Source organism: Protopterus annectens, chromosome 1.part1, assembly GCF_019279795.1.
Source record: "Protopterus annectens isolate FY-2018-M chromosome 1.part1, PAN1.0, whole genome shotgun sequence".
In the NCBI taxonomy this organism is placed as follows: Eukaryota; Metazoa; Chordata; order Ceratodontiformes; family Protopteridae; genus Protopterus; species Protopterus annectens.
In genome coordinates, this window is record NC_056726.1 from 1,849,800,012 (window position 1) to 1,849,824,947 (window position 24,936).

The 24,936-nt window shown below is 40.5% G+C and overlaps 1 protein-coding gene across 3 annotated transcripts in view; it reads right to left on the reverse strand.

The window, feature by feature from the left end:
• The window catches only part of DAAM2 (dishevelled associated activator of morphogenesis 2), a 3,932,565-nt gene that overhangs the window by 766,896 nt on the left and 3,140,733 nt on the right, over window positions 1-24,936 (reverse strand). For all 3 annotated transcript variants that reach the window (XM_044084849.1, XM_044084851.1, XM_044084855.1), the window contains exon 20: window positions 11,633-11,801. In XM_044084849.1, coding sequence (XP_043940784.1) covers window positions 11,633-11,801 — 169 coding nt within the window. The remainder of the gene's footprint in view (window positions 1-11,632; window positions 11,802-24,936) is intronic.

Below are 24,936 nucleotides of genomic sequence, written 5' to 3' on the forward strand. Positions count from 1 at the left end.
GCTCGAGAGACTTGAACCTCAGCAATGAAATAAATAGGACATGCTAGAGGGACAGATTCATAACCCAGAGGCTCCCTTCACTCTGGAATAAAATCCCAGTCCAGGTTAGGCAGAGTCACTCACTGACTCTCTTCAAGAGGAATCTTGATGAGTGGATGGGAGATCGTAGGTTCACCCTGGGTATCACTTCTGTGTCACTGTTAGACAGAGGCACAGTATACTAACCTCGAAAAAGGGCATAGCAAAATTAATTTAAAATGGGTGGCGAAAGCCAAACACACTCTGGCTAGGCTTATAAATGCCCTAGGGCAGATAGCCTAGTATGAACCTATGAACCTATGAACATGTGAAGGGAAGAGAGACAATTTTTGTTAAGTTCACTTGAAACACCAGTCTGAGCAGGAGTTTCATGACCATTGTCAATATATCTTGACAACTGAAAAGAGAGTCTGAAAATATAAGGCAATTGTTCAAATATGGAAAGATGTCAATAATTTGAAGTCTGCAGTAGGCAATTGCTGGAGCCAAACAATTTGTAAATACCCTTGGTATAGTGGATAAACCAACAGTAACACAGAGAACTGATAATGTAAGTCAGATACATAAAAGCTTACGAAACATCTAAAATCTTTGCCAATTGGAATGTGAAGGCAAGTATCTTTAAGTCTAATTTTACCTCTACAATGAGTAAAGGAATGAGAGGTAACAGGGATTTGAGGGATACCATTTTGAACTTTGGGACCTTGACAAAAAGAAAATCACAAAACAGTCACACAGAGTTCCAATAAAGGCTGTCACTCCTTGGGACCTTGACAAAAAGATTGAGAAGGGACAGTTCTAGAACTAGTATCCAAGCCCCCTCTTCCTTTGGCGTTAGAAAATATCAATGAATATTAAACCTCTGCCCGACTGATCTGAGGGCAGTAGGTGTAAGACCTCTGACACAACATTTGCTCTAAAACTGAAGGAAACGGGTGTTTGGTTTATAGGAGGAGGAGGGATTCCCTGAAAAGGAGAGAGAGATTTCCACTAGCATCTGAGCCTCTGCTGGATGATTTTCAGAACCCATTTGTTTGAAATAATATGATGCTACTGGAAAAGATGAAGACCTAGAAAGAGGGATAGATTGCCGGGGGGGACCTGGAGAGGCAAGAAGTCATTCTGACTTTCTAGAATGTCCGCAGTTTCAGAAGGCTTTCCTTTTCTTTTTTACTTCTCATTGCCATTGCTGTTTAAGATCCTGTTTGTTAGCACACTACTTGCTTGAATTCCTTTTTGAAAAAAGGTGATGAGTTAATACATTTTGAAAATGAAGATTGTACATTTTGTATCACCCCTTAAATAATTATACCAGTTCATCAAATATTTTAGGAACCTTAGAAGCAGAAAGCCAAACACAGCTTCCTTGTCAAGTGGAAAATTTAAAATCTGTTATAACATCTTCATTTTATTTATTTAGTTGACATTTGGTAACCAGAAAAGTCCATCTAGGTAGAGATTACCCATTTTCAGCAGGGACCTGGGCAGAAAAGCTCCAGAAAAACAGAATAAACTATTACAAATTCATACAACCACAAAACTCCTCAAAATACAATAATAGCACTAATACATACAAATTGGACAGAGGTTCTGACTGTGATTTTTATGGGAAAGAATAGTGGCACACATTTTTATATATGTTAAAGCAGGCTGGATGATATACCTTGCTGCAGTAAGTTGCACAGTTGAAGGATTATAGATAGAATAAGTAGGACTTAAGAAGCAAGAGGCTAGACAGAAGTGAGTCAAAACTGAACTAGAGACAGAAAGCAGTGATGGAAGAAAAATACTAAGTTAGCGTGAACATGTGCAGATCCAGAACTTAGAGAGTGAGACTTTTAGGAGAGACTTTAATGTATATTATAGTCAGGTATCTGTATAGTCAGGTATCAGTCTGATAGATGCTGGAATACAATTCCAAGTTTTGGCTACACAGTTAGAATACAGACTAAGACCACTTGACCTTTGAGGTTTGTAAATATATAAAAGTTGCTTATTAGAAGAATGCAGTTCATGATAAGGAAGACAGTGCTGTAAGAGAAAGAGATGGGTGAAGAAATAGAGGGATTGTACATTATTCTGTGTGCTAATGAGAAGTGAGTGAAAATAAGATGGTGAGGAAGTTCAACCCAATTTAGAGTTTTTAATGAAGAACAGTGGTGTGATTTATGAAGCTGGCTCAATGGAAATGTAGCTACTTTATTTTAACATTGATCCAGTTATGATCTGAAAGACGACTGAAGATTTGTTAGAATAGGAGAGCCATAGAGAAGGGAAAGTAAGTGATATGTGGTAGCAAGAGTTACTTATGTGGAATTTGTTAGGAATTTTCTAGCCCTATATAACATGCCAAATTTTTGATGGGTCTTGTTTATATTGTTATTAATATGCAAATCAGACTTAAGATTATCATCTATTGTTACACCAAGTAGTTTGGAATATGGGACAACTTCAGTTATAGTACTGCTAAGTGAAGGCATTACAAAGTTAGACTGATTAAAGGAGTGTTGTTTAGAAAAGAATAGTAAAAGCTTAGTTTTCTTATGATTAAGTAGGAGTTGAGTTTTGTAAGCCAGGCATGAATATAATCGAAAGCATCTTGTGTTATTATTTGTAGTTGGGCAAAGTTGTTAGAGGAGCAGATTAAAGTAACACTGTCATCATACCTTATAAGGGTTGCTTGTTTAGAGGAAGTATGCAGATTGTTAATAAAGATGTTTAAAAAAGGAGAGGACCCACTATTGAGCCCTAGGGTACTCCAGTATTAACTGTCAGATAGGTAGAGAGACTGGAATTCAATTTAAATGAATGATATATTTTGGACAAATAACTAGTGAACTATTGTCATGTAGAGTTAATACAGCCAAGAGAGGATAATTATAACAAGAGGCTGGAGTTTGAGACAGTATCAAAAGCTTTAGATAAATCCGAAAATAATGATGAGACAAATTTGCCTATGTTTTTAGCTTTACTGACAGTGTTATTGAAAGATAAAAGAGCAGTGGTAGTCCTACACGCAGGTCTAAATCCATGCTGAGTGGGGGAAAGAAACTGATTTTTGTATAGATGATGAAGTTGTTCGTAGGTATATTTTTTCTAAAAGTTTGGAAAGAGAAGACAGTATATCAATAGACCTATGGTTAGAAATATCTGTGGAATTGTCACCTTTATGGAGTGGAAAGATGAACGTTCTCCAGAGAGAAGGGACATAACCTTTCTTAATAGATATTCTCAGAACTTCTGATAACTTCTGATAAATTTTGAGAAAGAAACCAAACAAACCTTTTCATAAGGCAGAGGTGTTGGGGGCTGGCATAATGATTAAGGTATTTACCTCACAGGCAAGGAGCATATGATTTGATTTTCATTGAGGGAAACTGGCTAGGCTTAAAATGGCCTACAAGAGCAGCTAACCTGGCACTTAACTATAAACCTATGAACCTGTAAATGACCCCATAGCTACAATATCAGCAGAATAACAACACTTTAAAGAGTGCTTGGTTATATGAGAAGGTACAATTAAAACATTCAATGAATTATTTACCTCAGAACAGGTTAACAGTTAGTTTTGCATATTCTCAAAATAGACAACATTTTTGATGTGTCAGCCTGGCAGTTCAAAATATTGAAAGTTAAAGTAGCAGACATTTTAATATTTCATTCCAAATCTATCAAAAGCTTTCCCATCCTTGTCAGACAGATATATATATATATATATATATATATATATATAATATATATATATATATATATATAATATATATATATATATATATATATATATATATATATAATATATATATATATATATATATATATATATATACATACATATATATATATAGAGAGAGAGAGAGTGGGTTTAGCATTAACTATCTGTTTAGCAGACGTTTTAGATAAGGAAATAAATGCAGGGTCTGCAAAGGATTAGAAAACATGACATTTATGAGTCTGAGATCTTTGTTTAACCTACCAGAATTTTTAGGAGCTTGAGGTTGACTGTCAGGCACACTGCAAGATGTTAAGGAAACATTTCCACGTTTTTACTTGTAACTGTGTTTTAGGGTTATAGATGGCCTTGTGTTGATGGCTATCACTCCAATGCAATGTTAGTAACTGTGTTGTAAGGTTATTGTTGGCCTCGTGCTGACAGCTTCATTTATCTGTGATATACATGTGTTTTTGACCTCTGCAAGCTGCTTTTGGGACAAGTGGGGCTCTGTTCTACACTGACCAATGCTGCATTAATTTAGTATGGGTACAAGGGGCTTGATTGAATACTGCTGGCTTGCCACGACCAGAAACCTGGTGTAATGATGTCCTGTTAAAAGGACGCCAACCAAAGTGCATCGCTGAATGCCAGATAGCCTCTTAAGGTGGAATAACAATCCCCCTTCAAGTCTTCTGCTTAAAATCAGGTTTAGCAGCCATTTTTCTTTCCATTTGTAACTATAACGGCTCCGCACAGCTTCTACACAGTTTTGGGGACCCTTTTGCCCTATATACTGCACTGTTTGACTGCTTGCTTTGTACTGTGTCATTTGCCCTTTGCTTAGGTTAATTACTGGCTTAGCAACTGTAAGCTGCTTTTTGGGACGAGTGGGTCTCTTTTTATGTTGTCAGCAGCTGCATTACTTTGGTCTGAGTATACAGGGCTCGACTGTTGCACTTTGCTGTCCTAGTCTGCTCTCCAGATGTCCTGTTAAAAGGATGCCAACAAACGTATATCATTGAAGGCCTTTATTTCTTTTTTAAGGTGGATCAATGGTCCTACTAGAGCCTTTAGCTTAATTACTGGCTTAGCAGCTATTTTTCTTTTCCGTTTGTCTCTATAAGGGCACCACACGGCTATTATATTGTTTTGAAAACTGTTCAGCACAAGTTATTGCACAGCATGAACATATCTTAGTTTACTGTGTTAGTCTGTTGAGCACTATATATTGCACTGTTTAGAGATTTTATAGTATTACTTTATCATTTACCCCTTGCTTTCTTCTGCTTATATTTGGCTGTACTGCTGTATAACCCTGTCCTCTCAAACAGACTAGGGTCACTGACATCATGCTGAACTGCTGAATGAATGTTTTGTTCTATTTAATGGAGCCTATATTGCCTAACTTGTATTGTTCATAGCATAATGTCTGCTGTTTCCATTGTTAATCCCCTAAACCTAATCTTCCACTACATACTTGCTCCAGCCTCGTCTAACCATAGCCTCTCTCTACTACTGTGATTTGTTACACCCTCCCTTCTTCTCTAAACATCCCCTACCTGTTACCTTTCCCCTCTACATCTGAAATATTAACTAACTCAGTGTTGTCTCCCTCTCCTCTACAGTAATCCATCCAGGGTACTCCCCTCCCTGCTTTAAACGCAAAAGGAATACCTCCGGCCATCACCTGAAGACACCCTGAATTGGCCAGCTTGCCTGGTACTTAGAAAAATACTACTGAGAAGACCCCCCCAACAAGACTGTGTAAATGTATGTTGCTTAACACTAATTAAATGTAGACATGATGAACTATCTATAGAGTTAGTCTGCCCTCCCGTGTGTGCGTTCTAGCAGCCTACCGCAGACGGTTTGCCCTCTCCCCTCCTGTTATCACTACCCTAGAATATCTTTAAACCTAAGACTGGTCCAACTATCCCTGCTGTTTGCTATCTCCTTCTACCATTAGGTGGCAGCATCTACCAATATAAATCCTATACATTCTTTATAATCCCAACAAGTTTTATTTTTCACAAACGGTTGTGAGTTAATATCCTTAGACTGTAAATATCTTCTCCCCCCCTGCTAAACCACCCTCTGTAAAGGCAGCCTTCATTTTCTGACTGGAAATATTTAGCTCATACCTTCCAACTACAGCCTTTAAACTGCACTTTGCTGATACTTTTTCTGCCATACTCACCTCTAGTGTTCCTTCCCGCTCCGTTCGCCCTACGGGCTTACTCCACTCCCCTACCCTGCCCCCAATTTCCACACGCCCCAGTACTCCTAGCTTTATTCCTATCTTACCCCACCCGCTCAGCCTAATTATCCAGTACTAGCTTCCCCCTCATTACTCCTCCAACCTATAGCCATCCTTCTAAAACTCTGTAATCTGTACTCCACCCAATAATTATAGTCCCCTCCTCTTTCCTTAAATCTCAAGAATACCGCCATCACTTTTTAAACACTTTCTTCTTCATAGCCTTCTCTATTTTCTTAACCACTCATACCACCCTCTCTTTGCTCCAACATGCTCTCCTCAAGTTATCACACCCTCCAGTCCCCCAGCCTCCTCTTTATGTTCCTGCTTCCCTTATACTATGCTGCCTCATATTCCACCTATACTTGTCCAATACCACCTACAAAGACAACTACCATACAAACCCACGGTCTCCCTCACTCTTACTCCCATTTCCACTCTATCTCCTCTTCTCTCATTCAGCCCAACCCTCTGCACCTATTTCACCCTAAACTCTTCTCCTCTAAAGTCAAGACACTGTCACCTGCTCCAATCTACAATCTACCAAAATTCATGCCTGGCAGACCAATATGGCTAAAGGATATCTCCTTTAACAATCTAGTCCAAGCTGGTGATATCCATCCTAACCCTGCTTCTACATCCTTTATTAACAACACTCAACCCTTACCCTCTTCCTCCTATCTAAACACCCTAAATATTTTTACAATTAATGCACAAAGTCTAAACAACAAAGTACACCAATTTCAAGCTTGGTTAAACCATAACCAACCAGATATCTTAGCCATCTCCGAAAACTGGCTCAAGCCCTTTATCTCCAATTCTGAGATTCTGCCCCCAGGATGTCATTGTCTCAGAAATGACTGACTAAATAAAAAAGGTGGAGGCACTGCCCTAGTCTACTCCAACCTTCTTACCTTAATTCCCCTCCAAATTCCAATTCCTCAATTCCAGAACACTGAACTAACTGCTGGAATTCTAAAATTAAATAAACATAAAAATATCTGTATCATTGCCCTATATATTTCACCTGGTAACAATGTCTCTACACCCGAAAATATTCTCCTATGGGCCTCTACTGAAATTAACTATGAAACTTATATCCTTGGTGATATGAATATTGACTGGAATAAAATTAATTGCCCCTCTCCCTCCCTATCCATTAACCTCTATAACTTCACTCAAATAATCCTCTCCATCACTCAACCTAACAAAATAAACCCTCCCGGACCACTACAGATTGGATCCTAGTCTCAGATCCAAATAAAATAACCAATTCTGGCACAATTCCTGATACCTTTAGCGACCACATCCCAGCCTTTATGCATCGCTCAACTACTTCCTCCTCACACCAGCATCAATACATTCAAACTCATAACCTCAGTAGCTTCAACCCAACTACTTTCTCAAATACTTTCAAACAAATGAACTGGCAAATTCTAAACATCCTTCCTCTTGACAAGGCTATAGAATACTTCAACACTGTCTTCCTTGATACTTTAAACTCAATAGCCCCACTAAGAAACAATAGGATAAAAACTAAAACTGCTCCTTGGCTGTCCAAAGAGACAAAACAGATTATGGACCAAAGAGACAAACTATGGAAGCTTTACCAACACAATAAACTGGGCAATACCTTGCTCAAATATAAACAGCTCTGCAACCATGCAAAACGACTAATCACCAAAGACAAAAATCCTACTATATCAAACTTCAGTCCAATAACAATAAAAACCCCCAAAAATTCTGGAACTCAATAAACTCACTCCTCAATCCAGGCTCCAAGAATAATCCCTGTCCTGACCCAAGTAAATTTGACCTCAAACTAGGCTCTGAACTTAACTCATTTTTCATAGAAACTATTACTACCCTCACCAAGGGGTCTACTTTGGATGACCGAAACGCCAGTTCGCTGACACGCAAAACACCGAGACCAAACAACCGAAAACGAAGGTGATCGACAAGGTGAAATCCCGACAGCCGAAAGACCGACATGGGCAACGTGTGAGCGCAACTCGGTAAGTGTGCGATAGTGAGGGATTTAGGGTTAGGAAGCGGACAGGTAAGTGTGCGATAGTGAGGGATTTAGGGTTAGGGTGTGGGAAAGGTGAGTGTGCGGTAGTGTCGGACTTAGGGTTCGGGTAAGGTAAGTGTGTGATAGTGACGGACTGTAGTTTAGGGGCGGGTTAAGTGAGTAAGGGTTAGGGTGCGGGTAGGGTGAGTGTGCGATAGTGACGGGCTTTATGTTTTAGGGTGGGTTAAGTGAGTTAGGGTTAGGGTGCAGGAAGGATAAGTGTGCGATAGTGACGGACTTTAGGTTTAGGGGTGGGTTAAGTGAGTTAGGGTTAGGGTGTGGGTAGGGTAAGTGTGCGGTAGAGTCGGACCTTAGGGTTAAGGTTTGGGTTAAGGTTAGTGGATATGTAATTGTGTGTAATGTGTAGTTTACGTTTTGTGTGTCGGTGTAATGGTGTTCGGTTTTGTGAGTTGTCGGTATTGTGTGTTTTCGGTTGTTTGGTCTCGGTGTTTTGCGTGTTGGCGAACTGGCGTTTCGGTCATCCAAAGTAGACCCTCACCAAGACATTTCACAATAATAACCCAACTGCTCTACACTCCCCTCATTCTAACTCACCTCATCTGTTTGAACTCAAACCTATCTCCACTAACTTTATAAAAAAACTTCTGTCCAAACTTAAACCTTGCTCTAACGCACCCGACAATATTCCCTCTTCCTTCCTAAAATGTGCTGCTGATGGCATTGCTCTCCCAATCAGCATCATTATTAACTGATCCATAAAAGAATCATATGTCCCCAAACTCTGGAGCTCAACTTATATTCTTCCTCTTCATAAAGGAGGCAAAAGTACCGGCATCTCAAACTTTTGCCCCATTGCTTTGCTCTCACCAATCTCCAAAATCCTAGAAAAATGCATCCACCTCCAACTTATGCCTTTCCTGACCCAAAACAATCTTCTCACTTCTACCCAGCATGGCTTCCTTTCAGGCCATAGCACAATAACCGCTCTACTCTCTTTCCTAGAAACTGTCAATCAAGCCCGAGATTCAGGACACTTAATTTCTACTGTTTTATTCAATCTGTCTAAAGCCTTTGATACTGTTTCCCACAAGCACCTTCTCTGTCATCTCTCAAACCTTAATCTCTCACATAATGCTTTATCCTGGTTATCCAGCTATCTATCAGTCAGATCACAGGCAGTCAAATGGAAGAACTCCATCTCTTCCTTCCTACCTACCCCAACTGGCGTACCACAGGGATCCATCCTTGGGCCAATGCTTTTTAACATCTTCATCAATAACTTTCACACTGCTATTCCTGATGCTAAAATCATTCAATGTGCATATGATTCAACCTTAGTCTGCTCTGCCCCAAACATCTCTGAATTGCTGATTAAAACCCAAACTGCCTTCTCAACAACTGAAAACTGGATGCACCAAAACCACCTCTCTCCTAATGCAAATAAATCAAAGATTCTACTATTCCTTCCCACAAAGATCCTCTCCTACGATAAAAACAACTTCCAAGTCTATAGTCAAACCAACTCACCTATAGAAGTGGTCCCCTCTGCCAAACTACTTGGCATTACTGTAGATGAACACCTCAATTTGATATTCATATTCAGCAAAATATTAAGAAAACCCACCAAAAATTAGGTATGCTGTATAGGAATAATTGCTTTCTCTCCAAATCTACCAGGCAAACTCTGGCCTCGACTTATCTTTTTCCTTCCTTGTTATACGAAGCCCCTCTCCTAACCAACCTGTGCTCCTCTATTACCTCTAAACTAGAAAACTGCTACAACAAAATCCCTAAATTTGCCTCTAAATCTAAAAATACCGTTCATCACTGCCTAACCCTACAATCTCTGAACTGGCTTGAACTCCCAACCTACCTAGACTATCTCCAACTCACTACTGCATACAGACTCATATTTCACTCAACAAAATGTCCCGCTCTAACATCCTTCCCACTTATACACCCAACAGAGCTCTCAGATCTGAAAATCAGAATTTAATTACTATCCATAAACCTAAACTTCTCCTATCTTTATCACTAGGCAAAAAATGGAATTCCCTTCCCTCCACACTAAGAACCATACCAAACTCAGAAAACTTCAAAACCCAACTATTTAAACACCTGTCCACTAAATGGAAATGTACCTGCCTTCACCCTTCCTAATCAAAGAGGGTTCTCTCTCTGGTTCCCAAGCTCTGCAACTCTCACAGTTATCTTCCTATGAGCCTATCTAAGCTCTCAACAATTTCTATAGCTTCTCTCTAAGCTCTCAACAACTCCTACAGCTACCCTCACACAGCCCAACCTTGTAAATATTGTAAACAGCATTCTACTGTTGATGTGTGTATGTAAAGCATATTTGCATTTTCTTAAAAGGTTTGTATGTAAACTGTTTCCACACCTAACACATATCTGTTTTCCTCAAATGAAACTGTATGATCCCTACCTTCAAGCTTAATTAATTTGTTAACTATGCATGATAGTAAATGCATTTATGAGTAACTATTCTACATAATATTATCTTTAATATTAATTATCAGTTGTATTTAAATTGTATAATGCATCTTGGAGCTTTTCTCCCCAGGCCTCCACTGAAAATGGGTCAATTTGGCCCAGTGGACTTCCCCGGTAATCAAACTGCAAATAAAAATAAATAAATAAATAAATCCTCTAAAGCTGATGAAATAGGAGGGACAGCTGCATTCTGTGGAATATCCATTTGCAACAAATCATAATATTTTTGCTGAGGAGAGGGGCTTTATTCTGTTTCCACTAAAATACCGCTTTCAGTTTAGCTAAGGTCTTTGAAAAATAGCTATTCTGGAGGGAAATTTGAAGTAAAACATTCCTCAGAATCTGAATCTTCAATGTGATTCACTGAAGAAAACAATCCTCCTCCATTCCCTGTTTTTTTCCTGAAAATCAGTGACAGAATGAGAAGGAACTTTTTATTCATTCCCTATATGAATTAAGTGAAGAAAGAGCATCTGAAATATTAAAAGCAGAAATCAATTAAGATGTGAGGGAAGTAAAATGTAAGCAAAGGCACTTGTACAACAAAGAAGGCTGATAAACTGAGGAAAAACCTAAGCATTCAGGTGCTGTTTTTTTGATATATACCATGAATCAAGTCTTGTAAACACTTCTGGAAGAGGTATTTTATGCAAGTAGTCTCTAACTATTCATTTACCAAATGAAAATAATACCTCAGAGAATTGTTTACATATAACTAGATTTTTATCTTAATCTGTCTGCTAACATTTCAAATTTATGTTTTGCTGTTCATAGAAAAACCTAAAAATACAATTATTGTATCTTGAGAATGCTTGTTTCCTTAATTATGATGTTCTCATTTTCTAATTATTCCATTACCCAATGTTCCGTTCCTACTCATTCTCTAATCTCCTAAATTAATTGGCATCAGAATGTTATTCTTGTTTACCTACTGCTACAAATTATCTTCTATCCCCTTCTGCAAGTAAAATACTGTCTTCTTTCTGCTTCAAAAAATAGACCAAAGAACACAAACATACACATATTTTTAATACCTACTGCAAAGTTCAGGCACACAAACCAAGCTTGCATCTGCACTTACCTGTCAATGCTGGACTTTGTATCTGCTATTTTGTTCAGGCTTGAGATCTTAAACCCAAAAGCATTCCCTCGCTGGCCCTTATTCATGTAGTTACCAAATGCCAGCACCACTTCCAGAATCTTCTTCAGGCATTTGCTCTGGCATACTTGCTTGGAGGCCAGGAGAATAGCTACAAGAGAAACACCAATTCCCATTTGTATCAAAGATAACAGCTAGTAGTTTGTGTTTGATTATGCTGTGACAACTGCATTAAGAAAAGAAATCTGACATGTTGAGAAATTCACACAGCTCAACACACCTGGCTTTGTACGATGGCCATGTACAGAATAGTCAGATGTTACACAGCTGCAGCTCCATTCCACACAGTATATCATAATTCCTATGAATTTGGTACAAGTGATAGGACAGCAGCAATGTAGGCCATAGTGATACATGGTTTAGGAATTGTATTCCTCACTTCTGGTTGAACAGCATACAGCAAAGTATGCAAGCTGCTTCTGGGAGGAAGGGTGACTTCTTTCTCTCCCATTACTGTGGTGCAGTGTTGACATGATGCAAGCTAGCAGTCCAGTTCAGTGCAATAAAATTGCTAGGTTTAACACGCAAAATAACATGCCTGTATAACAAATCTAACAGATCAGTTTAGAGTAATAATGGAAAAAAGATAAAAAAAAAATCCATCAGGAAGTAGTAGAGAATACATACATTCGGCACTGCAAGATAATACAGTTGTAGACAAGTATGCTTAATATAACAGCAGATCTTTGATATATATACAGCCATGCTAACAGTACATCATATAATTAGGATTCTATTCCACCCTATCTTTTTTTACTGGTGTATGGACCAGCAAAAGCTCACACAGCTGTCTACTGCCATAAATGTGTGTTTCTTGTTAAGTTTTATCTGTTAAGTTATTGCAAGATTTCTCTTGAAGAGAGCCAGTGAGGTGCTCTGTTTGACATGTAAGGAAGTCTTTTCCATAACCTGTCTCTCCAGCACGTTCTTTTAATTGTGGTAATGAGGTTGAGGTCTCTGGAGCGTGTAGTGCGGAGGGATTGGGATTTCTTTAGATGTAGCATTTCTAACAGAGCTGGGTCAGACATGGCTTTGTAAGTTAAGCAGAGATCACCTCTAAGTAGGTGATATGAGGCAGAGAATAGCTGGGAGTTTTTTGAGTCTGTCCATATAGGACAAGTGTTTAAGGCCTAGGATCCTCTTTGTGAGGTACTTTTGCGGCCTCTCCAGTTGCTGCAGGTGTCTAGTGAGGTACATGCCAAATGGGACATTGTACTCGAAGATTGGCCTAATGAGGGAAAATGACCTCTTTCTTCCTGGATGCAAAACCCTTAGTAATGAGATGTGCCACATAGAAGGACTTTCTGACCACAGTGGCAATGTGGTGGTCAAAAAAGAGGTCAGCCTGTGTTCACAGATCTCTTACAACGCCTTCTGTGTTCAGTGGACTACCATGGATGAGGCAATTCATGGGAACTGGGTTTTTCCCAAAGAGGATGATGACACAATTTTTGGCATTGAGCTTAAGGCCATGGTTCTGACACCAGTCGTTGGTCTCAGTAAGGCCTTTCTGTAGGATGTCAGCATCACTTGGGGAGTTAATAATGGCTGCCAACTTGCAACTGTCTGTGATCTTTGTCAGCCAGAGTCCCTTCATGTTGGCCTGGATGTCTGAGAAGTACATACCAAACAGGAAAGGACCCAGGACCGATCCCTGTGAAACTCCACTTGTGACTGGTTGGCGATCTGACTTGGAGTCAGCTACTTTCACACTGTGGGTTCTATCTGTGAACCAGTTTGCAACCCACCTAGTGATACAGGGGTTGATGCCTAGTTTAGTGAGTTTTCTATGATTCCTGAGTGGGAAATGGTATCAAAGGCCTTGGCCAGATCAAGGTAGGCTGTATGAACCACCTTGCCTTCATCCACAGCTCTGGTGACTGACTCAAAGAAGTCAACCAAGTTGAGCAGGCATGATCTACCCTTCAGAAAACCAAACTGTGTGGGATCCAGAGTTTGGAGTTTCCCTATATCCTTGTTTATTACATCCATGATGATGCATTCCATAGCTTTGCATATCAGACTTGTCAGGCTAATGGGGCGATAGTTCCCAGGGTCTGTAGTCGCTCCTCCTTTGTGGAGAGGGATGACTATAGCAGTGTGCCATTCGGTAGGGACAAAGCCTGAGGTGAGGCTGTGATTGAATAGGGTACACAGTGGAGGTGCCAGTTCACTCTGTAGTTCACAGCCAGGGATACTGTCAGGTCCCATAGAAACTGTATTCTTAGCCTTGGAAAGTGCTGTTTTAACCTGTGCAGCAGTAATACCGGGTACCTGGCAATCTACTGGTATTGTGATTGGCCCTTTTGGGGGGGGGGGGGGGGTTAAAGCTGGCACTGAATCTGTCGGCCAGTATACTGGCAATATCTGTTGGCTCAGTATAGGAGGTACCATTGTGCAGTAGCTCAGAGCAAATCTGGGTATTGCCATGGATATTCTTTACATAACTATAGAAGGCCTTGTGGTTGTCTTTACTATCTGCTGTAACTCTGTTTTCATAGCTAGCTTTAGAGGATTTGATGAGGGGATCTCAACTTTTTGTTGAGGTTGATAAGGGAGTTTTTCCAGTCTTGGGACTTCACCTTATTCCCCGTCAGTTTCCTCCTTCTGTTGTAGAGTTTGTTTATGGCAGGGGACCACCAGATTGGCTTCCTCTTTTGGAGGAGAGCGTCTTGGTTCTATTGAGTATGCCGAGATCCATGCATTTGTGTACATGTTCGTACAGTGCACTGGTGTATGATTTGGCTGTCATGCAACTATTCTCCATTTGCATGGGTGCAATGAAGTTAGCCACCTCTGTTTTTAGGAGCCCAAAGTTAGCTTTGGAGAAGTTTTTCATGGTGGTTACCTTTGTGGGGTGAGGGGCTGGGAGGGATGTGGATTTCCAAGGTGATTAGTTTGTGATCGGATCTAACCAGAGAGGAGCTGACTATTGGTGTAGAGCAACGGTCACCCATATTAGTAATGACCAGGTCAAGGATGTCGCTACCTCTAGTGGGGGGTAAGAATGAGCTAGTCCAGGGCACTGGAATGCATGAATTCCAGGAAACGTTGGGCAAGTGTATTGGTACATGAGTAGCTTTCCCAGTTAATGGAGGGGAAGTTGAAGTCGCCCAGTATGACAGTGTTAGGTTGGACCCTAATATTCTCCAGAGTACTTAGGAACATGGAGTGTGAGTCTTGGGACATGGCTGGGGACCTATAACAGGTTACAACGTGAATTGCTGTCTTACCAATGTTAGCTGCACCTGAAGTATCTCTGATGCGTTATATTGGGCTACCAGTCTGGAGGTGTCCGCATCCTTTATGAATATGGAAAGACCACCGCCTTTGGAGCTTCAGTCCAAGTTCTGGGGCTGAAAGGAGTGGAATGAGTTATAGCCTGGTACTGCAGGGGTGCTTTCTGCTGCCTTGAACCAGGTTTCTGTTACAGCACAAATGTCGATGTTCTCCATTTTAAGGAGTGCTTTGAGTGAGTGCATTTTGAGAATTAGACTTCTAGCACTCAGCAGCATGACCCTCAGATGGCATTTATTTGTAGCTGTTATGGTGGTAATTTGGTCTTTGGAGCACCACCTAAAAAAGGCACTCTAGGGGTCGCAAGAGCCTTGGCCAGTATCCAGAAGCCCAGGGGTGACAGATGCAGGTCATCTCTGGAAAAGCATTGAGGTCTGTCAATCATGTCATCCCAGGCAGACAGATACTGGATCCCCTTAAAATGACACCAGAAACTTAGCCAATTGTTGAAATCAACCATTTTCTGCTTGTACTGTAGTATCATTCTGGGTAATGGTAGGATGCTGCTCAGGGCTAGGGTCATACCCGCCTGGGCTACAAGCCCATACCCACCTGGGCTACATAATCCAAGAGCTCCTCCATGTCTCTCTTCATGCCGTCCAGGGAAGTACGTGTCAGATCATTCACACCCACACGTACAATGACAGAGTCATATTTGTACCTGTTGTTGAGGGACCTAAGTGTGTGCATTATGTGGCAGTTCCTGACAGGCATCTGACTGTTACTTTCTCCATATTCACCATAGTGAGTGGGACATCAGTGTGCCTCACTATCGAGTCACCTATGACTAGTGTGCTGGGAATGCTGTTTTGCCTTAGGGGCTTTGGTTGAGTGGCACACTGTTTAGGAAAGTTATGTGTCTCGTGATTAGTGTTGTATTGTGGTGGTCGAGTGCATTTCTGCCTTGGAAGTCTCTGCTGTTTGGGTAGATTTTTATTGAGAGCCCCCACAAAGGTAGGTGTGTGGTTTGTGTTTTTTATGTGAAGGCAGTGCTGGTGTGTTCTGGAGAGCTATGTGTTCCACGTGGTGTGGTGCAAGTGTTGACCTTCTCCTCTTGACCAACTATTCCAGTCTTGGCTGGAGAGTCCGTGGCTTCCAGTTTGGATATATAAGTGCATCTCTTGCAAGCCTGAGTGTTGGGAGGTAAGAGAAGAGGGTTGTCGGTGTACATGAGGCAGTTGCTACATTGTCTCAGGACGCCCATGTTCACCAGTTTAATAGGAGAAAGCACAGGGAACTGACCTTTAGACATGCCTGGATGGGTGGGCATTAATAATAAGTACTGGAGCTGTTTCCTTGTAGAACGTTTAGTGCTGGTAGCACTTTTGTGTGCTACAATAATTGCTACAAGAAGTCTGGTATGGTAAAGCGCTAGACTAATAAGCTAGTAAAATTGCAAGAGAGGAGAGAACTAGCAGATCTAAGTGAAGAATTGAAGAGCAGACTTTCACACCTTTCAGAAGCTTACAAACAGTCCTGGATACAGCAAATCTGTATCTGGACTAGACTAATTACAGGAAAGGTGGGAAACAAGCACAAATGCGGTCTTTTAAACCAGAAAGATGAAAGAGATGGAAACACTGCCCAAACGGTCAATAAACTACAAATTCTGGGCCAGAAACCACTCCTCTTGTGGTAGATAGGCTACCTAGTGCTTACCACTCCCAAAGATAAGCTAGACAGGCTTTCCTCCAACACAGAAAGGCTTGGGGGCCTCAGAAGCTTATATACAGTCCTGGATACAGCAAAGTTGTATCTGGACTAGACTAGCGGCAGGAATGGTCATGAAACTACATTTCCTTGTAACGCCTATGAATCCTACAAATCCATTAAATCTTCACAGTAAAAAGGTGTCATGAAGCATGACAACTTATACTGAAGTATCACCTAGTATAATCTGAATCTGGCACATATATGAAAAAATAATAACATGGTCATTTGAACAGAACATGAATGGATCATGGATGAAGTCCAGCTAATATACAAACTGGAAAACTAAGAATCATCAACATAAAAACATACATAGATCTCGCACATAGTCCAAACAAAGCTTTACAAGGTACTGAGAAAGCTTTACATATATAAGTGCACAAAAGAAATAAAATATATATGCTAATCAAATCTCCAATTAAAATGTTTCTATAATTGTATATAACAATAGACAAATCTAAAAAGAAAAAACAAGGTTGATTTGTTCCAGGCACAACTAAATATAGGCCTAATCCATTTCACATTTGATGCATATTATAAAGAGAAATTCTGAAAGGAGGATTTAAAGACAGGTTGACAACATATTGAATAAAAGTTCAACTTCTATAAACCAATATGAGCAAGAAACACAATAATAACTGCCTTGCAAACAAGTAGTAAAAGGAATACAAAAACATTGGAGTGTAAAGTCCTTGTAACTAAACTAGCCATTTTTGAAGAAGCCCACACAAGACTCAAAACAAACATTATCTACTAAAATATTATTTTCATTTAAATTGGTCTGTCAATTGCTGTAACAGTAAAGGCTGTAGGCTCAAAGAAGTAATGTTTCATTTCAGAATAATAACCAAAATGGTTAACCTCAAAATCTTTTATCAATAACATTTCACGCTAGACATTCATATGTTAGGCAGTCAACAGATGGAAGTCATTCAGTATGTTCAATTCTTGTTTTGTCAAATAAGCGATCTGATGCCTCATTTTATCAGGCACTGTTTTGTCAAAACTTGAAATGTATTAGAGGAAGATTACTTTTCTCCTTTCCCCAGGTTTCTCTGAATACCAAGTTGGTGTATATAAATCTACAAGGGTGTGGGGCTAGCCCCATATGGAGGCTGCAGAGGGGACAGGCGTCTTCCAAAAGCATTGTGTTTTTTAGTTATTTGTGTAGACCTCATGTAATACTATCATGGCACATGGAATTTCTTAAATAGGATATCACCATACAGTGGCTAAGGCATTTTGTTAACATGTGACCTTAAAGTCTGAACTCTGGAAAGGGGAAGGGTGGCTGTTGTTGACCGTGTGTTGAGTAGTGCTCCTATGAATTAGAGAATTTGAGTTGGCTCTAGATTTAACATCTAGAAAATTTATGATTATTCCTAACCTTGTACAAGTGTGGATGACCTTCTCTTGCCATGATGAGTTGATGCCTGGTCGGAGCGGTAATGATCCAGTCATCTAAGGATGGAAATACACAGAATCCTTGCAGTATCAAGTTAGCTGCTATCATTGCCATACATCTGGTGAACACTCTGGGGGCTGTGGTGAGACCAAAGGGCAGTGCTCTGAACTGATAATGATTGGCTCCTAGCTGGAAGCGTACAAATTTCCTGGATTGTCTATTTTTAAATGATAGTATGCATCCCAGAGATCTACTGAGCACATCCAGTCATCCTTTTCCAAAAATGGAAGAACTGACTGAACCATGACCATCTGAAACTTTGCCTTTCAAAGAAATCGATTCAGGCTGCTGAGATCCATAATTGGTCTCCAGTACCCTGTTTTCTTTGGCACTAAAAAGAATCTTGAATAAGTTCTGTATCCTTTCCGGTCTGGGGGGACCTCTTGGATGACTCTTGTTTAGCAGCTTTTATATTTGAATGGCTGCTTGACCCCTCTGACTGGGTGGAACATCGGGGATTTTCCTGGAATTTGGAGGAAGAAGGGAAAATGAAATTATATATCATCTGGATACGATCCTCTGCACCCAAGTATCTTTTGTTATTTCTAGCCAGGCTCTACAGTAAAGGGTTAAGTGACCCCCCATTGCATCCAGAGGGGGACAATCAGGCCTCCATTCAGGAGCACTGAAAGGATTTGCCAAAGAAAAGTTCTCTGGACCCCTGATGCTGCAGGCCTCCTATGCCACGAGGGTAGCACCTACCATTTGAATTTCAACCTCTGCCTCTGGGGGAAAGACCCTCCTCGTGTGTCCTGGAAAGATCTTTGTGATTTCTTGAACACATCTTTCCACCACCTTGATGATTCCTCGAAAAGACCTTTGAGGGCTGGAAAAACATACGCCCACAGCAGAAAGGGTCTTTCCATCCGTCTCACACCTGGACAATGTATCTTTTTACTTTGAGGCCAAAAAGAAAGTTGCCATCAAAAGAAGCATTGACAAACATAGACTTAAAAGGCTCCACAAAGTCAAACAAGCACATCCAGGTGTGTCTGCTAATGGCTACGCCAGAACCTACTGCCTTTGAGGTTCCTTCTGTCAGACTGGAAATAAGCCTCATGGATGAGTTTGATATCGATTGTAGGATCACCACCTGCTAGGTGATGAAATCCTTCACCTCTTCAGACACAGTTCCTGTGAGGGTATCTGAGATTTCCTTAATCAAATCCCTCTGTAGTCTGGTAAAATATGCCAAATAGTTCAGAGACCTCAATGCAAACACTGATGAAGAGTAAACAAGCTTCACAGGCCTGTCCATCGAGACTCCTTCTCAGGGGGATGAACTGAAGAATTCTGTCAGCTAGTTCCTTTCTGGTGGCCACCCTATGACCACGGCATCAACAGGTGGGCCCTTGGACCAGAACTGGTCCGAAGCGGTCATAATCTTATTAGGCTTCCCTGGAATGGGCTCAATGGTGTTACGTTCCTTCCATGCCCACTGCAAGACCAATTCATTAGCAGGCAGAATCACCCAAGACGTAGGCTGGTACCAAATGCCTCTAGGAGCACAGATTCCTTCGTTAAAGGGTTGCTGGACTTCCAGCCACCTCCATGTTTCAGAATTTCGAGGACGTCTCCAAACAAGACATCCACAGGGGGTGACTGTGGGGACCCTTCACCCTCCTCAAAATCTGTGGCTTCAATGACAAATTCAGGAGAATCCAGATGCTCCTTCTTGCGTATCCTCTTCAAGGGGCATCCTCAGTGTGATAATCTGGGGAGGTGTTGGAAAAGGTGGAACTACCCAACTGGGTGTCCAAGGTTTTGGTACTGGCTGTCCCTGTGGGAAGGTTATTTGAGACTTTTGATGCAGACATGGAAGAGATGTAGATACAGGACCCGAGGGGATAAGAACCATCTGGGACATGGTCACTGACAGCGCTCTCTCCAAAGTCCTAAAGGCTGACCTTCCCAGAGAAGGATAGGAACCTGGATCTCAGAGGAGGGCTTTCTGATCCCTGGTCCTTCCCTGCTTTGAGGAATGTCCCCCAGAGGCAGAAGTCAGAGCCAAACTAATCCTTGCCAAAGCTCCAAAGTGTAGAGACATCTCCGAAGCTCTCAGAGTCGACTGAAACACCTTGGATCTGATAGGGGAGAACTGGCTCTGACAGCATTCCTGATCTGACTGTACAGAAGAGCACAGAACAAGTTTTGGATCCGAGGATAAAATGATCCTCAGATCTGAAGAAGACAGGCCAGGACAACTCAGATCCAAGTGCTCCAAAACCACACATGGAGTCAGAAGAAGAAGAGCTAGAGGTGGCGTTGTGGATTTATCTGCTTTCTCACCAAAAAGGGTAGGAGCCGAAGCAAAAACTGGTTGGTTCTGCACTGAAAGGATTTGTCTCACTACTCTCTTCATATCTTTCACAGTGAGGCTTCTAGAAGAGCAAGAGGACTGTTTGGAAGGAGAATCTGGTCTATAAAGGAAGGGAAAAGGTACTCTTGATGGAACCGGGCCTAGAGATGGGAAGTACCTTGTCCTAGGAGCCACATCCTGCAGTCTTGGCAGATCTAACATACTCGGATCCAACAAATCCTTAATTTTCAACAACTTCAGATCTGAAGAAATACTCCAATCCAATGAAAGACTTTTTGCCTTTCTCTGATCCAAGGGGGTCGGATCCAAGAGTCTAATTTTCTTTTTCTTAGATGGATTCAAGAAAACTGTAGGATCTGAAGAAGGTCTTTTCAAAGTTTTCTCAGAGGCCCCTGAAGAAAAAGAAGAACAGCACGGAGAGGAGTGAGGCAACTTTTTAGAGATTTCTCCAGCTATAGGATCACCAAAGGAAGATGGTAAAAGCCCCTCTAAAATCAATTTGTTTTTGCCTTCCTCTAACACTCGGGGATTGAACACATGACAGATTGCACATCTCTCTTGCAGGAGGAGGGGTCCAAGGCAATGAACACAGACAGTGTGCGAGTCAGAGAGGGGAATCTTTTGACAGCACTTCCCACATTTTTTAAAACCCACAGGGGCTTTTTCTTTTCAGCCATGTTTACAAGAAAGAGAAACAAATGGCTACAACAAACTACTACACAGAATAACTGCAACCACAATAACAATAACTAGATTCAAAGAATATATGTAAGATTTTTTTTTAAACAGGAAGAGAAAAAGAGAAAAGGGGTAAGAGAAAAGGGGTACCTAGTAACAACTATGATAAAATGTAGAGGGGTGAATGGAGAGAAAAAAGGAAGAAAGTGATACTAACAATAGTATCAAGAGTAAGCTACTACGAGACAAAAAGGAAGATTAAAGAAGATTATCACTTTAATAAAGAAAAAAACAAGTATTCATCTAGCCCAAATAACTTGAGAGACAAAGCACCACATTTTACACTGAACAGCGGAAAACGAGATCTGAAGTAATGGGGGATGGTGCATTATGGGTAAGGAAGAAGCTTGAGAGTTTTCAAGTTGCCAAGAGATTTTACAGCAGCCGAGGATGGAATGAAAACTGACAACATCAGATCATCTATTTTTTTTCCCCTGTGGAAGAAAAGCTCTTTGAACTGTGGTGTCTAGCTGACATCCCAGAAACGTAATCCTGTGTGAAGGAGTCAAGAAAGACTTTTGAATATTCTCTTGGTCTTCCAGCTTGTGTAAAAGATCTCCTACCCAAGAGAGAGATTCCTGACACTTTGAAAATGATTCTGCAAAGATAACTTTGTGAACACTGTTGGTACAGTGGATAATCCAAAGGGCAAGGCAGAAACTGATAATGTGATCCAGCCACAAAAAAACCCTAAGAAATACTTTAAGTCTGGATGAATAGGGATTTGATGATAAGCATCTATTAAGTCTAGTATTGCCAAGAAACTTGAAAGAGGAAGAAAGTTAGCAGGTTATGAAGTGCTATCATTTTGAATTTGGATGTTGTCACACAGGTTTAAGGAAGAAAGATGAAGAACTGGTCTTCGAGAATTTTCTTTCTTTGGCACTAGGAACATCCTTGAATAAAATCCCTTCCCCATCTAGAAGGAGTAACTGGTTCTATCACTGCTTGGGACAGCATGAAGAACCAGTGGAAACAAAAGAGTCTGATCTGGAGAATAAGGAATCACCCTCTGTAGAGAAGGAATTTCCTCCCACTGTACATATGTAACTTTGACAAATTATTTTCAGAACCCATTTGTCTGAAACTCTATGCTGCCAAAGAGAATAAAGGAGATTCAGACTTTGTGAAAGAAAAAAGGGCCAGGGTGCGAGGACTTCACATAGTCTCTTGAACAGTCATTCAGACTTGTTGGACTGTCCTTGGTTTTGGGAGGTTCGAGTCTTCTTTTTGGAAACCCTCTTGCCATTTCTTCTTAAAATCCTGCTTACTTGTATTTTGGTTGAGACTGTTTATTCTGTTTTTTGCCAAAACTGGATAAAGACATAGAAAATCCCTTGGAAAATTTAAAAATAGAGGACTGAAAAATCTTGGAGATTCCCTGGATCAGCTTGTCCCTTTCATCTCACTTTTTGATGACCTCTAAAGCAGAGGGGTCAAACACTAAATCTCTATCCAAGGGAGAATTTAAAATTTCAGTTGTAACATCATCTGAGAGGTTCCGAGAATGCAGCAATGCAAACCACCTCAAAACAGCACCAGTGACCAAAGCCATGGAGGAAGTATTAAAAGAATTATACACACACTGCAAACAATTAGTAGTGACTTGTGCAATAGAAAATACTAAATCATTTAAAGCAGATTTTTCCTCACAACAGGAAACTGCAGATAAAATATTCCTCATGCTTTCACACTTTGTCAGAGTAAATTTTAACATATGAACCTGACAATTCAAAATTCATAAAATGAAAGCTGCAGAAGAACATATGTTTTTCCCATAATTTCTTTTTGACTGGAAAACTGGTGCCAACTGTGTTACTAATAGCAGCAGCATCGAGGAAACCACAACAGCTGCATGGGATGTGGCTAACCTCTGGTCTATAGTGGCTGTAGTTGCTACACCACAGGGATCTGAGGTAAAAACTGAGTGGTATGAGATACAACAAATGGCCACAGCAGAGTCACCCACCTGCAGCAGAGGCAAACTGCTAGCCTGCTGTGGTGCTAAAGGCTCTTTGCTTAACTTCTTCTTTTTGTGGTGGGAGGAAGGAGTAACCATGGGACCAGTAGTCTGTTCCATGGTCAAGCCAAAAATGGTGCCTCTTTCCCAGGGGAGACAAGCAACAATTGCCGGTAAACAGCAGCAGTCCACAGAAGTTACTTTTTTGGCAGATAAAAACACAGTAAAAAAGCACTTTAAAATACTATGCCAGCCCTACAAAAGTAAAATAAACACAATTTCTCCACAGAACAGATGATTTCAGTTGCTTTACACCACCTTTAAACTGAACGAAAAAATGAATACTCAAGTACATTACAGTCCCAAGTCAGTCCATTAAAACACAACATTCCTACCATTAAAATAATTTTCCTGAAGAAGGAAGGAATAAAACATCAACAAAACTAAGAAAATTGAAGATTTTTCCCAAAGGGAACTTATCTGCTCAACAAATGAAAGCACAAGCTGACCGTCAATCCTTGAAAGCCTCGGAGGAGTGTACTCTTTGGCCGCAGTAAAAGTCTGAAGGGCTTCATACCCAAACTTGTCTTTTAGTCAGCTCAGCGCAAACTGCCTGAATATATGGATGCATAGAAGGTACCCTGAAGGTTTGGAAGCTGGCAGGCTGTTATATATTTGGCAGGATATAATGCATACAGCTAGCGCCACTGCAGCAGAGGTCGATATGTACATTTGTATAGTTTATTATTTACATGCAGTTTATGTTAGACTTTTGATTTTTACCTTTAGTTCCACTGCACGTTTTTTGCTTCTATTTCGTATCTGTGGATTAATTTAATGTCAGTTTTAATTGCTGTTATTATGATGTGTTTGATCAGTAATATGAACTACCACTTTGGCACATACAACATAGTGAGATCTGAGGAAGCCCTTCACTTTATTAACAGAAATGGGCAAAAGCACTTTAAAATAATATTTTGATGAACACAAGTTGAGACACATGATCTTATTTAACACAACTATCTATATGAACTGCTTGAACTTTCACTCTTTTTTTATGTATGCATATGGTTTGCCATGACTCTGCCCTTATGTATGTCCCATCTCTGACTCTTTTCCTTTCGCCTTCCCTACGTTTTCTGAGCCAAGGATTTTCCATACATACATACATACACACATACAAACACACACTAACACACATACATCTTCACACTTGTTTCTTTTAGTTTGTCTTATTCGCTGGCCTGAGGGAAATTTGCCCTTTTGTCTCTTTTCTCAAAGACTTCCTAGACTCACAAACAGTTGCTAAATCCTAATTACACATCTCCCCTTAGCAGTAGAGTTCTTTTTTGATTTTGGATAACAACTACACTCCTCCCCTCTCCCATCACAGCAGTTCACACAGAGTTTAGTCTCAGTGTCGTGCTTACATTGTTATTTGACATTATTCCTAGCACGTTGATCAACAAGCAGATACACAATGAGTTTGTACTTATTTAGATAAGGAGTAAACAGCATCAATCACAATAAGGATGCAAAGTATGTATGTGCCACTGTCCTAATCACTGTCACAGAATGTGATTTGTTTAAATGTTCTTAATTCAGCATTCATTGCAATTTATGTGGCTTTTCATATGGAAAACAGAAAATTATATATTGCTTGTTACTGCAATGTATAACAAATCTGTTGCAGCCCTGACAAGGGTAAGGGTGAAAGAGCTCATCTCTCTCTCTCT